The following is a 15,972-nucleotide window of genomic DNA, read 5'->3' as shown; positions in this document are numbered from 1 at the left end:
CAGTTTAATCTTGTGGCGTGAGCTCGACTCAACTCGGCTTCATTTATCCAGAGAACGGATCAGAGCTGCTCAGAGAATCAGAAACTGACTGACAGATCACCAGAATAATAAACCTGACTGTGAAGTGAAGTTCTGGACAAACGCAGGAGGAGATGGAAGGCGAGTGCACAGGTGGAGATATTGAGTCACTGCAGAAGAGAGGGATGCTGGGAAACAGGAAGTGATTCAGATGTTGAAACCCAAAGAGTCTGTTGAGTTTCCAGGAGCTCCAGTTTCCTGTTTCTCCACACGGCCTCATTCTGCTCATCCTTTCACTTCCCACACTGGACATCATCCACCCAACGCCTCCACTCTGAACTCTTCTTCACTTTCACTCCAACCACAAACACTTTCTCAACCAAGACATCCCCCAGGACCTTCCTCTGCCTGTTGGTCTTCCTCCTCTCCCTGCAAATACGCATTTCTTCAATATTTCTTTGTAAAGCTTTAATGTATTTCTATTAATTCTTTGTAAAGCACTGTGTCTGGTGCTTTATAAATACATTTGCCTTGCCTTTTCTTCGTCCTGTTCCTGCTCCTCCTCCATCTTCATCCTCTTCCTTTCCCTCCCCTTTCTCCTCCTCTTCTTCATCCTCCTTCTTTTCCAGGAAATTATTAATCCTGTGGTTCTGGTTCCATATTAATTTAAATGCGGCTATGTAACAAATAACATGATTTTAAATGTGTACTTTTAAAAAAAGAAATTTCCAGATGTTTTTTTTTTGTAAAATCATTGTTTAATAATTGTTTGATCAATCCTGTTTGAGGTCTGTGTGGGGGTGATCTCTTCTGTGTTCTCCCTCTGCTGCCTCCTGGTCTGGGGGTGTGGCTCTCTGTGGTGGTTCGCATGAGCCTTCCTGGGTCTGGGGGGGCCGCTGGGTGCCGGGGTGGCGGTGTCCGGGCCCGATGGCCTCGGGTTCCCGGGGTGTCGCTGCAGGCCTCCCTGAGACAGTTCTGACCACACCCAGTGAACAAACCTCCCACACACACACACGCATACTGTATATATATCCTGTTTGACCTTTTTCAATATTAAAAGGAAGCATATATCATTTAAATATATTTTCCCCAAACCTCTGTGGAAGACGTGTTGAAGAGATGTCATCAGAGATTTCAAACACACGCGAAGAGACTGACTGACTCACCATGAAAGAACAAAAGAGCACAACATCTAAATCTAGTCAATTATCTGCACATTAAAGATGAGATGGTGTATTGACCTGTAACTGATCTGAGCTCAGATTTTTAAAGGGAAATAATCTTAAAATTCTGTATCTTAGATTTCATGACCCAGTTTGGATTCTTTTCTTGTCCTGAACATCAGTTGAATTTGGACCTTTGGACCGCTGACCGCTGCTCCACCGCGTCGCCTGCTCACAGAACCAGTGGTTCAAGTCCTCCAGGTTCTCATTCTGCAGTCTAACAGCTTTTACAAGTGATTTGTCATTGATCTGGTGGCGTTTAAAACCATTCAAATGATGTACAAAGCAAATAAGAACTTATTTCCGGAGAATATCCAGAAAATGTTTTGTGAAACAGTGAGTGGTTATGGTTTTAGGGGGTAGTTAAATTTCAAGATTCATAAAGTGTTCACTCCTATGAAAAGTTTCTGTGTCACCGTCTGTGGAGTAAAGCTGTGGGATAAAATAGGAACAGAGAAAAAACATATCAAATATGAATCAGTTAAAAAAAAACATAAAGAACTGATTCTTGAGAAGAACAATAGTTCATCTTTGTGAGGTTTTACTTGTTCAAGGGAGAATATTGAATCCAAATGTACCGTAGTTTATTGTGAACATGTGCAACTGCTGGTGTTAAATCACATTTCACCTTCTTCATCAGTTGTTTACAGGGAAATAGAAGTGTTTGAACAGTAGGAGGAAATACGTTTTTACTTCTTCCCACTCCTGTTTGTTCATGCAAATGTGGATTAAGAGGAATTTGGTGTCTCTGTTTTTCTTGTTTATTTGTTTTATTCATCAAAATGTTTGTTTTGTTTATTTTTTTATATTTCTGTATGTTTAAAATAAAGATACATACCGTACCATACTGTACCGTTTTTTGATCTATGTTGAATTATTCTCGTCTGTGTTAATTAGCTCAGTTATTATCCTAAAGAAGCCTAGTTTACTGGAGTGGGGACTTTCCCAGAGATCCTTTTTGTCCAAGTGTTTCTGGAGAAAATACTGTGAACTCTTTGGATGGATGTTTTTCTTTCCACAGTGTGTGAAGTGTCTTTTCTCTGTAAGGCCATTTGGAGCGTCTGAGGGTTGAGCAGGTCTGATCTGGCCGATCTGACTCACAGTTACGAGAATGCAGCTGGCCCCATTTCCTGCCTCTTAGTGAACCGGGATTTCACAACAGCATGGACTCCGGCTAAATGGACCTGTGGAGATTGAAACCACGGCAGGGAGGGAGAGCTGCAGGGAGTCAGTTACACTCCAGTGAGATCCTCCTCCTCACAGTCACACCTCCTCCTGTCTCCAGCTTGTCCTTTAAGAGAGGGTTTGAGGAATCTGCTGCAGGATGACAGAGTTCACATTCACCACCTGAGGTCTCACAGCTCACAGAGTGACAGGATGAATCCAATGAGGATTTTCATGTTATTACTGCTCACACTGACCTGTGAGAGCTTACCACAAGAACAAAGACAGGGTGAGTTGAGTGTGTGTGGGTGTGTGCGTGCGTGTGCGGGGGCGTGTGCGTGTGCGTGTGCGTGTGCGTGTGTGTGTGTGTGTGTGTGTCAGAACCCCAGTCTGATGCTCTCTGAGTGGAGTCTGCATGTTCTCCCTGAGCCTATGTACCCTCTGCTTTCTCCCACTAAGCACAGAAGAGAGAGCAGCAGCTGTAGGAGGAGAAATGAACCTGAAACTCAGCTGCAGTGGAGTTATTTGATGTGACTCAGAGGCATGATGTGCCGACTGAAGTGAGCGCCGGTGTCTGGTTGTGATTAAGTTACTGTTAGCAGCAGTTCAAGCTTATATGCAATAAATTGCACTTGGTAATGTTGGCTTGTAAAAGGATGTGTACAGCTCTAAATACAAAACAGTCACACATTAAACATGGTTTCTTCATTGTTGCTCAATTCAGATTTTTAATAGAACTGTTTTATATTGATTCAATTCATAGTTATTAATTGGTTTATTTCTGAAGAACATGTGTTTGACAGTAATATATATATAAATAGTCTTCATCATTATTCTTCTCAGCAAAAAAGAAGAAGAAAATAGACTGAGTATGTGGACTGAGAACCATTGTGTTGTGCTCTTATTCTGACTAATAATCTTAAATTATACATGGACTATTATCTCGCTCCTCATCTCTGAAACACTGCTGCTCATTTCCGATCAGGCATTTCAACACTTCTCATCTGCTTCCTGAGTGATGTCTGGAGTGTGTGTGTGTGTGTGTGTGTGTGTGTGTGTGTGTGTGTGTGTGTGTGTGTGTGTGTGTGTGTGTGTGTGTGTGTGTGTGTGTGTGTGTGTGTGTGTGTGTGTGTGTGTGTGTGTGTGTGTGTGTGTGTGTGTGAATTTTTTTTTTTAAGGTGATTTTGATTTCTAAAAATAAGACCACTCAATTTGGGTATCAGATAATTAAATGTCAGTGAAAGTTTACTCAAATAAGCTTGATTAATTCATTATACTCAGAACAAACCTCCTCAGTGTGAGAAGAAAATCCAGTGACAAAACAAAAAAATATTGTTTTGAAACTTTCATTATCCCCTTTAAAAAAATCAAGTCTCTGTATTTAAAGAGTTTGTTCAGGCGCTTCTTGCTGGTTGAGGAGCTTGTAGCTGGTTGAGGAGCTGGTTGAGGAGCTTGTAGTTGGTTGAGGAGATGGTTGAGGAGCTTGTAGTTGGTTGAGGAGATGGTTGAGGAGCTTGTAGCTGGTTGAGGAGATGGTTGAGGAGCTTGTAGCTGGTTGAGGAGATGGTTGAGGAGCTGGTTGAGGGGCTTGTAGTTGGTTGAGGGGCTTGTAGTTGGTTGAGGGGCTGGTTGAGGAGCTGGTTCAGAAGCTCACAGTGTTGATCCACAGAATTCACCGCCACACTAACTCACCTCTCTGACCTTCTCACGTCACTCATCAGGCTTTATTACGACGAAAATAACTTTTTTCTCTTTTTTATTACACGATGCAAAAATCAAATGATTTAAAAATTAAATGATATAAAATCAGTAATTGTTAAATAGAAGTATAGAAGAATGTTAACAACTTCTGTTTTTGAAAAAAACTGCATCAAGCGATTAAATCTGGATTTTATCCTGCAGTTTCTCTGAAAGCAGCACTTTGTGACCAGGAATAGAAGCATCCTGCTCTGGTCTATTAGAGGTTTATTAGTGAGATATTATATTATATATTATTTTGTTAATGTGTTGGAGACGTCTCCAAAGCAGCTTCTAGAGATTCATGCACACAAAACAAAACACTGAGTTAAGTTCCAGTCAATTTCAATACATGACAAACAATGAAAACAACATTTTCTCATAAATTTGAACACAAAGGACGTGGAAATGTCTGCTCACTGCTGCTGAACCTAATGCTTCTCTGATATCTCTGTAAGTGTCCTGTGGTCTTTCTCGTCAGGAGTTTTACAGTGTGGACCTCACAATGTGAGTCTTTCCAGCTCTGGTGAGACGCTGCTGCTCACGTGGGACGATGCGATTGCATGTTCTTCATTCCAAGATGTGCTCGTCTACGAGCTGGAGGTCCTGGTGGCAGAGAGGACGGTGCATTATGTAAGAGACGTTCACAGTGGTGATGAATAATCGACGTGTCTGGAACCCTGCTGGTTCTGACTGTGTCTGTGTGGTTTCAGGACAAAGTCTCAGTGACCCCTGACATGATGGGACAGCGTCACTCCTGGAACTGGACGTCTCATTTGTCTTTCGACTGTGCGTCTCATGCAGTGAGGCTTCGCTCCCGCTTCAACAACCAGACCAGCCCGTGGGAACAGGAGCAGATTGTTCCAGGTCTCCATCCAGCTCCAGTCCAGTCACCTCAGCATGTGACAGGAAACTCATCATGTTGTCCCTCTGCAGGAACCCAGAACCTGAGGATGAAACGAGTCTTCCCTCGAGACAGAGTGTTCCAGGCTGGCAGCAGAGCCACATTTTGCTGTGTTGTGCCGGAGGGTCAAAGTTTTGACCATATGTATCTGACGCGCTACAAAGGTGCTGAGATGAACACCTCTAGGATCAGTGATCGGACGTACAGCCTGACGCTGCTCCTGAAGCAGCCGTCACAGGTCTGCGTCGATGTCAAGTGCAAAACAAACACCACTTCCTATGGAGCGTGTACTTTTATCGGCTGTGAGTACGACCCAGCTCCGGGCTTCGGTGAATCCATGTCAATAATAAGTGCTAACCTTTGCTTTTTCTTGGTGTTTGACCTGAATCAGACCCACCTGACGATCGGGATCTCCTGTGTGAAACACAAGATCTGAAGTCAGTGGACTGTAGCTGGACAGTCGGAAGGCCCACACACCTTTCTCTCAAGAACAAAACAGAGTATCATCTGCTCGGGAGGTATAACTACAGTGCATACAGCAACAGTGTAAGACTGGGAACTACTTACTGGTGACTTGTCCAGGGTGTACTCCTCCTGAGTTCGGCTCCAGAGCCTGAACCGGTGGAGAACATGGGCGTGATTTTGACTGAAGGAATCACCAACACAGACGAACACCTGTCAGTTGGATGCATCTCATGAAATAAGATTCAATGCATTTAAGGCAATGAAGTAATGAATGGATGACAGTAGAGGGATCCATCTTCTTTACTTCCAAACACCACGTGGGGCGATGGCAGCCTTGCTTCCGGTTTGGCACAGTGCGGCATTTCCACTGACTTAAGTTGATAGGAAAGGATTGAAAGGATAGTACCAGTGGTGTTTCTATCACGTAAATACTTGGTGGGGCAAGATTTTATTTCAGGTCTCGTGACACCGCTGAATGTCAAAGTAAAGTGGGTGCACAACATTTTAGCCACAGCATTATAACAACCATATAGGCATTCATCCTGTGAAAAGGTTGTGCACTGGAAATAGCCAATACATTTTTTTTTTTTTAATTCTATTACAAAAAAATAGACAGAGTCGGGTATTGAACCTGGGTCTGCTGTTTCAAAGACGAAAATTCTACCTCTAGAACACCAGCAGACTTGCACAACCATGAGATAATTAGAAATTCTTTAACACGGTGTCACTCAGTTTACCACCAGGTTCTCCACTAAAGTAAGAGTTTCAAACTTGTACTCCAGTAAGTAATCGACCAAATTCATTTTGATTTTTAACTGTTTGTTTGCTCTCGCTTCTCACAAGCTGGTATTTGTTCGACTCGCTCCGGCTCTGTGAAGCGGTGCCTAAATCAGCACCAGGCAATCAGCTCTGAGCATCTAAATGCCGTTGTTAGTGGGGCCACTAATGCACCATCGGTGTAGAATAGATCAGGAGACAACAACCAGAAACAGCAAGAGGAGACCAATAACTAGGGAGTAGAATCCTCACACAGTAATTATGTGCTGCATAGGGAGACGTTTTATTCACAGACAAGAACATATTGTAGATAATCTCAAAGAATCAATGACATACTTTGCATGCAGTCCTGTCTGATGACACCAGGTGGGGCTGGTCAGCCCCACCTTCCCCTAATGACCAGTCGCCCCTGGATAGTACTGAAAGTACCATCCCCAATCCTTAAACATTTTTCGTAACTCCTCCATCAAGGTACCGAGCACATCGGTACGGTTCCATGAGGAGGAGCTACAATGCAGCCGTCTGATGATTGGTCGGTGACGATCGTTATTCTCGACAAGCCCGCAATATTTAAATAACTTATCGGCTGTATAGACACTCCTGTTGTTGTTCACATATGCCACTTTGTTCACACTGGTTCTTTTGTTAACGTTGTTTATTGAAATGTGGGTGCTCCACTGCCCCCTGGTGTTCTGACGAGGTGCAGACGCTCTTCTCCATAACAGGAGAGGAGGAGATTCAACTGGAGCTGGACGCTGCTGTTCAGAATGAGAAAGTTTTCCAATCTGTGTAACAGAGAAAGGAGCCTCACGGCTTTGGGTCTCAGTGCGCTTTGTCTTCCCATAATGCACCATACCGTACTGCGCAGTGGAACCTAGGCTTAAGACAACCAAGAGATACAATCTCTGCAGTGGCTCACTGGAATAATTCAGGGCCTCTTTCCAGTCCCCCATGTTTAATGAAGGGAAACCAGGAAGGATCCAACCTGGACCAGTTCTTTCTGGAGGACCCAGAGCATCTTGACTCATGAGAGTCCCTGGCAGCTCCTGGCGGCTCGGCTCTTTTTTCTGCATATGGACTAGATCCTTTCTAGTTAACTGTGGGCCTGACTGTTCTCTATTTATGTCTTAATTGCTGATTCATCTTAAACAGTAATCCATTTCAGACAAAAGTGATTGCATGACCCACCTATTTTGAAATATTCTGTTTTGTTTCTCTTTCAGCCCTTGTGAATCTGCAGGAAGCTGCTCACGAGCAATGCAGTTTGGAGCTGAAGAGAGGAATTGGACCTTGAAAGCACAGAACACGCTTGGAATGGTTGAGCTCCTTGACCGGGCTGACCTGACGAAAAGAGGTAACTCGTCATATGAACTAAACCAGAGCTTTGTCTGCTGAAACCTTCACGTACAGCTGAGGGTTGTGCTCTGTTCTTCAGTTCGCATGTTTGCTCCGGACGCACTGACAGCTTCAACGGTCAACTCCAGAAACATCAGCTTGACGTGGACGTGGACTGTGGCGCAGTACAGCGACCTTGATATAACCTGCCAGACACACATTAATCAAACAAATACCACGGTGAGTGGATGAGGGAAGGATGAGACGCTTGGGTTCCTCTGTGAACAAAACTGACTTTATTTTCTTCTGTATTGTTTTCCAAGGTTGAAAGCTTTGGACGAGGCCTTAAGGTTGTAGTTCTAAGTGACCTGATCCCTCACTGGACGTACAGCGTGAAGGTGCGATGTGCGACAGCACGGCACTTCTGGAGGTGGGGGGACTGGAGCAAAAGTTTTCTCTTTCAAACTCTGGGTGACGGTAAGTGTTACACAGAAACAGAAGAGTGTTTGACGCATATGAGAGTTTTAAGATAAGATAAGATATCCCTTTATTTATCTCGCATGTGGAGAAATTTGCAAGGTTTACAGAAGGTGTTCATCTGTTCATACTACAGTTCCAGAGGCTCTTGATGTGTGGATGCAGATGAAGGAAAACCAGACACTCGTGATTTGGAAAGTGAGTCACGAACCTTGGTTTTAATCATATGACGATAATAGTCTGAAAAAGAAGAGTAGATATACAGACTTCAAGCCATCCAGCATCTACAGTGCTGGATACGACAGAGGGTTGCTGGGATGGAACTTAATAAGATAAGATATCCCTTTATTTATCTTGCATGTGGGAGATAAATAATCCAGCTGACACTGGGCATGGCGAGGGGGTACTCATTTCAGGACAGTCATTGAAGTACAGTCATTACAGTACATCTATTACATAACATAACACATTCAAACCTCTGATCAAGCCAGAATAATCTCAGATATTTGCTGGAAGAAAACAGAATGGAAACTCTACAAATGGTTCAACTTGTAGACAGATGGACTTTATTACAATTATCTTCTACTGAAAAACAATGAATTTATTGACAGGTCTGGGATTCTGGGTTCATTTTTAGCTCTGGATGGTGACAATCTGAGATTATGACATAAACAGGAACGGTTACGTTGCGACTTAGTTTAAAACAAAACATCAAGAAGCTGCAATGTTACACTTTTAGTTTCAGTTAATAGGAAATAAATTCTTCAGAAAGGTTTGTTACTTATGTGACTTGGTTCAGTGGGAACTCAATTGTATATTTGGTTAGAAGAGGAGTTGCTGAATTATCTGAAGATCAATGACCCTGATGAAGAAAAAAAGACTATCTCTTGATACTTTCAAATAGGTAACAGATTGTTACTATTTTGCCATCAAACAAGAACCATTTCCATACTTTGACAGCCGCGTGTCTAAGTACTGAAGTACTAATATTGTCTGTGCAGAAGCTGCTGGCCTATCAGAGCCACGGAGAGATCATCGACTACGAAGTGACCTGGACTAGAACTGGAGAGAAAGACCAGCAGGTCAAAGTGTCCAACAGCAAGGAGAGCGTCACACTGAGTCTGAACCCCGGTGAGGAGCACAATGTGACGGTCACCGCCAGAAACAGACATGGAAGCTCTCCTCCATCAACTGTCATCGTCCCCAGCATCAGTCCAGGTGGGACGCCTCACATACATTGTGGGTTTTGAACGGCAGTCGTTTGACCAAAATATCAACATTAACAGCATTAAAATACTTGAATTCTTTACATTGTTTAAACTCTAAAATGTCTTTTTTTTCTTTTTTTTTCTTTTTTTAATTGTTTGCGTTATCTGCTCAAACAGTCTTTAACCATGAGGAAATGCCTTTGCAGTTTAACGTCCTATTTCTTTGATTTATATCTTTATTGAAAGGATTCAAAGTACTTGACAGAAAAAAAATGAAACATTGGAATCATAATAAGTATTATTATGAAAGAAGTGGTAAATTCTGCAAATACAGTAAAAATCACTCTTTCCATGTTTTCTTCACTGAGCTTTTACCATGAAGACTGCTAATAGAAGTAAAAAACATCACAAACGTATCAGTGGAGAGATAAGTTGTTTTGTATTGCAGTATTTTAAAAAGAAAATCTGATTCAAATGATCTAAATTTGATGCACCAATACCACTTTTTTAAAGGACGAGTATCAGTACTAACCTTTGGCTACTTGCTGATACTGAGTACCGATACGAGTACTCATTTAAAGACATCACGCAATACTCTCTGTATCGGGGAGTACAAGTACCAGTATCAGTCCAAGTACACCTTACAGTTTTGGGCCCAATACCTGATACTGGAATCGATATTGATGCTTCCCTAATTTGTATGATACTGCACATGTTAATGTTTTAATCTAAATGTACGAATAAGTATCAATATGTTTGGTAACTTTCTAATTTCTTCTCTTCTTCTGAACCAATTGACGAGTTAACGACAGATGACAATGAAATTACTGCTACTCATGTCTGTTTTTTAGAACTAGTGTAAATGATAAACTATAAGGACACCTCTGCACTGGATTAATGATTTTATAAATTTATTTTAGTTGAAAATGTGAACAGATATGATAACTTTCAGTCAGCGCACCCATGAAATAGGTGAGGAACGACACTGTGGAGGCTTGTTGGAAATAACACATCACACTGTGGGATTGAATGATGAGACTTTATCACCTCTCATAGTGAAGAGTTACACGGTTACCGGAGGTCAATATAAACTTATATTTAAAGATGAGTGATTCCCTGAGGTGCTGGTCGTGCTTGTTCAACAGGCAGACCTGCAGTGAACACTTCCTGGATCTCTGGCAGCGGCAGGGGCTTCAGCCTGTCCTGGCCTGCCTCTCCTGCAGCCAGCTGTGGCTACACGGTGGACTGGTGTGCTGCCTCTGGCACTGGTTCTGTAGACTGGCTCAGAGTTCCTCCCAATCAGACCAGTGTCAGCAGCGTTTCAGGTAAGTGCTCTACTTTCCTCATTAAACTGTGAGACAGTCGGACGTCGCCTCACATTTTCTGTGTTATCCCACAGAAAGCTTCAGAGACGGACGGAGGTATTTATTGTCTGTGTACGGCTGCACCGACGGAGCTCCTGAGCTGCTGCAGAGGAATGAGGGTTACGTCAGAGAGACAAGTAAGATTCAATGATTCACGTTGTAGTGGTTCTGCAAGTTTCTTCCTGCTCGAGAGAGTTTTAAATTTCCACAGTGGCTTATGCTTGCTCATGTGAATTTGATGGGTTTCTCTCTGTCAAAGCACCTGGAGAAGACTGTGTTGTATTTGGTGCTTTATAAATAAAGTTGAGTTGAGTTGAATTGAGTTGAATTGAATTGAATTGAATTGAATCGAATTGAATTGAATTGAATTGAATTGAATTGAATTGAATTGAATTGAATATATCTGTGTTTTCCAGTAATAGAAGATGATCTGTTCAAATCGCTGAAATTTAAAGAGCAAGGCTCAGATGTGGAGATTTCCTGGGACCCCATACCTCTGAGAGAGCTCACTGCCTCCATCCAGGGCTACACTCTGCACTACCAGGACCACAAAAGCTCCCCTCACACTGTGAGCACAGGTGAGACCTGACCAGGTGAGACCATAGCAGGTGAGACCTGACCAGGTGAGACCAGACCAGTTGAGACCTGACCAGGTGAGACCCTACCAGGTGAGACCATAGCAGGTGAGACCAGACCAGTTGAGACCTGACCAGGTGAGACCATAGCAGGTGAGTCCAGACCAGTTGAGACCTGACCAGGTGAGACCAGACCAGGTGAGACCAGACCAGGTGAGATCACAGTGTGTTAGTACTGCATGCTCATGTTCTCACACTGCGGCTGCTAAATGTTCCTTCTTCAGATACCATATTCTTGCCACCAGTGATGATGCTTCCAAGCACTTTGCACCATTACTTAGCAGACCTTACTTTGAGTTCCACTCAGCAAAAGGTGACAAAAGCATTAGTGTCCGCTGTGCACTCTGCGTGGGAAGTGAACTTTTATCTACTGCAAAAAATTACACCTCAAATCTGAGCTAGCAGCGAGAAAGCAGCACAGGAACGGGAAACTTGGTGAAAAACTGCTGGACGAGTTTCATTTTGTGGGTTTATCTTTGTTTTTGTTTTTCATTTCTTTTATTTATTTAAAAGGGACAATGTACAATTTAAACACGCATCTTGCCATTTGATGCATTGCACCTGATTTAGCCAGAGGCTAATTCTCATCTGCAGTCCCAGATGGTCCTAACTATGAAATAGAGAATCGCAGGAGGAGAATCTTAGTTTTATTTCTTTCCTGAACCTTTACGAGCATGTTGATAAAGACCTGCCCTCATCAATCAGTCAATCATTGAGTTTTTATTTCTCTACACACACTGCGGTATAGGCGGTGAGGCAGTTTGTTTCTTCACTCTCTCTGTCTTCAGACGATCCTCACGCCACCAGTCTGACGCTCAGAAACCTGAGGAAAGCGACGTACACCTTCACTGTGGCCGCCGTGACCGCCGTGGGAGAATGTGGAAATGCATCAATCACAGCCACACTGAACTCCCAGAGTAGGTGGCCTCCTTCTGTTCCACTTTGTTTTGGTGCTCAGTTCGTTTCACCTCGGCATGTCTTTCCCTCTCCAGCTGATAACGTGATCTGGTCCGTCTTCATCACCCTCGGGGTCATTTTTCTTCTCCTGTCCGTCACCACAGTAGTGTGCTACAGACAGTGGGCACGGTGAGAAATCCACCGCATACGCTTTCAGAGTGCAGTACGATCGCTGAGTGACGGATGTGTTCTGTGCGTCCTTCCTCCGACAGCATCAAACAGAAGGTGTACCCTCCGATCCCGAAGCCGGTGTTAACGGAGAAGTTCACCTCGGCAGTGAGTTTCTCACAGTCTTCAGCTTGAGTCTGCGTCCTTCAGAGAAAACAAGTGGTCGACTGCAGTTTCCTCTTCTCGCCTCCACTCTGAGCATTATCACCATCTGCTGTTCTGTCACTATTTCACTGAACTCCCCTCCACTGCAGGAGCAGCCACGTTAGCGTTAGCATTAGCCTGTATCTATAGCGTGTGTGACGGATGAGCAGCACTGAAAAAAAGGTTACTGAGCTCATTAGGAAATTTATATTGTTTTCCAATGTTTTCAGAGGATATCATAAAGTAACAACGACAAAACAAATAAAACTCGGACTGGAGGAACTGGAAGAAAAGAGACGACGCTACAAGAACCACCTTAAATTTAACCTCTGATAGAGAAACGAGGATAAAACACATAATGAACAAAGAGAAGAAAAGCTTCATTACAGAGAGAACAAGGACAATGAAAAACAAACTAGAAAGAATCGACTCTTTAATCAGAGAGGTTTCAAACAAACTCAAAGAACAAATAATATCGTAGAGTAAAAATGACCAGATGAAGATAACTCAGCCTCTCATTAGCTGCTTCTTCTCAGTATCAGTACATTTAGTCACTAACCACAAACATCCAGAGTTTAGAGCATCTTCCTCTCACTGCTTCATGTGACGTGTTAAAGTGAATTTACAGTTAAAGTAGAGATATTTAAAAAAAAAAAAAAAAAAGAAAAGGTTCCGTATGTGAGTGTAGGTGAGTTTTAAGGATGTTTTTGAAGGAAGCTACAGATGGTGATAATCTCATCTCCACATGTTCCAAAGTCGAGGTCTCATGATGGAAAAGTTCTGGTCTTCTAACTGAACTCTGTTCAGCTTTTGTCATGTGAGCTCAGATTGAGGTGACGACAGTAAAACAGAGGACGTTTGTTAAAACCATATACTCATAAATCTCCCGACCACGGCTCTGTTGTTTCTCTTCTCCCTGCAGTGAGGAACCGTTCTCCCTCTGACTGTTTCTGACTCTTTGTCTTCCAGAGTCAGTATTTGGTGACGGATCAGTGTCTCCACCCTGAGACAGATATCCTGGATGTTCCTGAGCTGCTTTATAATCCCGGAGAGTCACTGAACGACTACGTGAGCCCGGAGGACATTCACACTGCTTTTCCACAAACTCTCACCAACATTGACACCCTCTGGCCCCCCGGCGTGCCCTCTACCGTCCCCCCGCGGGACGTCTCCAACCCGTCCTATAACCTGGTGCTGCAGGCGGAAGCTGAGCCCGGCTGGGGTCCGGAGGTTCAGACAGAGACAGGAAGTCCTGATGGCTACCAGCCGCAGAGCCGGGCTGAGACTGAGGAGCTTCCACCCAGCCGCATGTCCGTCATCTCAGCCTACGTCTCACTGCCGTCCTCCTCCCAGTGCAGCAGGGAGCTTTGAGTTACAGCTCAGCTCCTCAAGTACAGAGACGTGTGTGTGACTATAATTCATCAAACGTAACATTACTTTCATTGTCTTTAAGGGAAGCAGCCGCAGCGAGGAGGTCTGGGTCCAGATACTGGCCGGGGTCTTTCTGTGTGGAGTTTCCATGTTCTCCTCATTTGCATGGGTTACCTCAAACAGTCCAAAAACATGTGTGTGAGGCTAATTGCTGACCCTGAGTGTGTGAGTGTGTGTTGGTTGTTTGCCCTGTGACGGACTGGAGGTCTGTGTTAATACAGTAGTCCATCTGTGGTTGTGTGTTAAACGTTTGTCACTTATGTGCCGAGGTGTAACAGATCGTAAACTTAGTCTGCTTCTGACAAAAAAACTACAATATAGAAACATGGGTCCGTCATTCACTCACCTTAGTTAATGAATTTTAAGCTTTAAATGTGTCTTTTCCTTTTTCTGGAGGGTGACTTCAGGACATGTGGACCATATCATGACATAATGATCTTCTCATGGCCTCAGACAAAGGACTGGTCTCTGTGCCGGTCCTGTTGGATCTCAGTGCTGCATTGATTCTATTGATCAGAACATCCTACAGAGACTGGAACATTTAATCCGGGTTAAAGGTACAGCACTAAACTGGTTTTCATCATATTTATCAGGTACGGCTTTGTTCATGTTCACGGTGACTCTTCAGCTCAGACTAAAGTTAAACATGGAGTTCCACAGGGTTCTGTATTAGGACCTGTGCTTTTCACATTATACACCCCATTAACTTCCATTGCTATGCGGATGATGTACAGATCTATTTGTCTATAAAACCAGATGCTACTGATCAACTTATTAAACTAGAAGTTTATCTTGAAGACATAAAAGCCTGGATGAGCTGTAATGTTCTGCTTCTGAACTAAGATAAAACAGAAGTCATTATATTTGGCCCAAAACATCTGAGAGAGAAAATTATAGAAAGATATAGTAACACTGGATGGTATTACTTTGACCTCCAGTACCACTGTGAGGAACCTGGGAGTTACTTTTGAACAGGACTGATCTTTTTAGTCTGCAGGACTACCTTTTTTCACCTGCTTCATAGTTCTAATCACATCACTCTAACACTCACCTCTCTTCATTGGCTTCCTGTTAAATCTAGAAAAGATTTAAAAATCCTTCTTTTAACCTATAAAGATTTTAACAACCTGCTGTCCCCATACGGAATATTTAATTAAAATCTCGAATAAATAAATAAATTCTTATCTAATTTTTAAAAAATGTTTTTAGAACCAAAACAGCAATGCAAATAATTTACTCAGTTAATATGAACTCATGTGAACTTGATTGATGTGCATATTGAAGTTTGCAATGAGTGTAGTGGCCAGTAGAGGGAGCCATCGCTTCATTATTGATGGGAAGTCTGGCGCCGTCCCACTCGTCCCCATGCTCCTGGTGAAATCAATATATAGTTCACAATTACGAGACAATACCAGTCCTGCTGGTATTTACCTTCATCCAAGTAGAATTTCTATTCAAAGGACCTTTTCTTGTGTGGCTTTGTTTGTGTTAAGTTGTCTTATTGTTATTTAGACTTATGGTGTGTTCCCTTGCTCCTCTGACCTACGGTAGAGTCGCTGTACGTCCCTTTGTGTCCCCTTTGTCTGTTTCTTGGGGACTTTGTTTGAAGTGACACCGATGTGTGTCGTATCTCTCTGGATTCTGGACCTAAACAAGGAAAGATGAATATTTCTTCACCGTTGGAACCAGATGTGTGAACCAACACTGACTCACTGTTTGTGGAAACTGAAGTTCTAGTCCAACAAGTGGAGCGGTCCACAGTTAAGTCTCGGTTTCATCCAGAGGTGGAACCCAGAGCGGCGTCCCCTAACTTTTATCTTTTAAGCGGCGCGTGTGCTGACAAAACGAGTCTTTTGTTTGAATGTTTGAGATTTGAAGTCATTGTAAATACGAGGTTTGGACTTGCCTCTCTGGGCTGTAATCCTCTCTCCTCTCAGTCTGATGTCATCAACACTGTTTGTTCGG

General features: G+C 43.1%; 1 protein-coding gene across 1 annotated transcript; it reads left to right on the top strand.

The window, feature by feature from the left end:
* The first annotated feature begins 2,568 nt into the window (after nucleotides 1–2,568).
* LOC308118067 (leukemia inhibitory factor receptor-like) lies at nucleotides 2,569–14,377 on the top strand. Its single transcript, XM_080477288.1, has 17 exons — nucleotides 2,569–2,694; nucleotides 4,624–4,775; nucleotides 4,856–5,009; nucleotides 5,079–5,348; nucleotides 5,438–5,564; nucleotides 7,512–7,642; nucleotides 7,724–7,863; nucleotides 7,947–8,100; nucleotides 8,237–8,298; nucleotides 9,102–9,318; nucleotides 10,454–10,633; nucleotides 10,708–10,809; nucleotides 11,089–11,250; nucleotides 12,096–12,224; nucleotides 12,300–12,393; nucleotides 12,477–12,540; nucleotides 13,546–14,377. The coding sequence occupies exons 1-17, from the start codon at nucleotides 2,619–2,621 to the stop codon at nucleotides 13,945–13,947; spliced, it is 2,616 nt and encodes an 871-aa protein (XP_080333414.1). The 5' UTR covers nucleotides 2,569–2,618; the 3' UTR covers nucleotides 13,948–14,377.
* Nucleotides 14,378–15,972: the final 1,595 nt, after the last annotated feature.

The sequence above is a fragment of the Lipophrys pholis genome (genome assembly GCF_963383615.2).
Source record: "Lipophrys pholis genome assembly, chromosome: 12".
NCBI lineage: Eukaryota > Metazoa > Chordata > Actinopteri > Blenniiformes > Blenniidae > Lipophrys > Lipophrys pholis.
Note: the sequence above shows the minus strand (reverse complement) of the source record. Positions and strands in the feature narration are given on the sequence as shown.

Bases quoted from the DNA above. Each gene is read 5' to 3' on its own strand.
- LOC308118067 (XM_080477288.1), top strand. From the start codon at position 2,619: ATGAATCCAATGAGGATTTTCATGTTATTACTGCTCACACTGACCTGT. The intron at 2,695-4,623 runs GTGAGTTGAGTG...CTTTCTCGTCAG, and splicing joins ACCACAAGAACAAAGACAGG to GAGTTTTACAGTGTGGACCT. The intron at 5,565-7,511 runs GTATAACTACAG...TTTCTCTTTCAG, and splicing joins GAGTATCATCTGCTCGGGAG to CCCTTGTGAATCTGCAGGAA.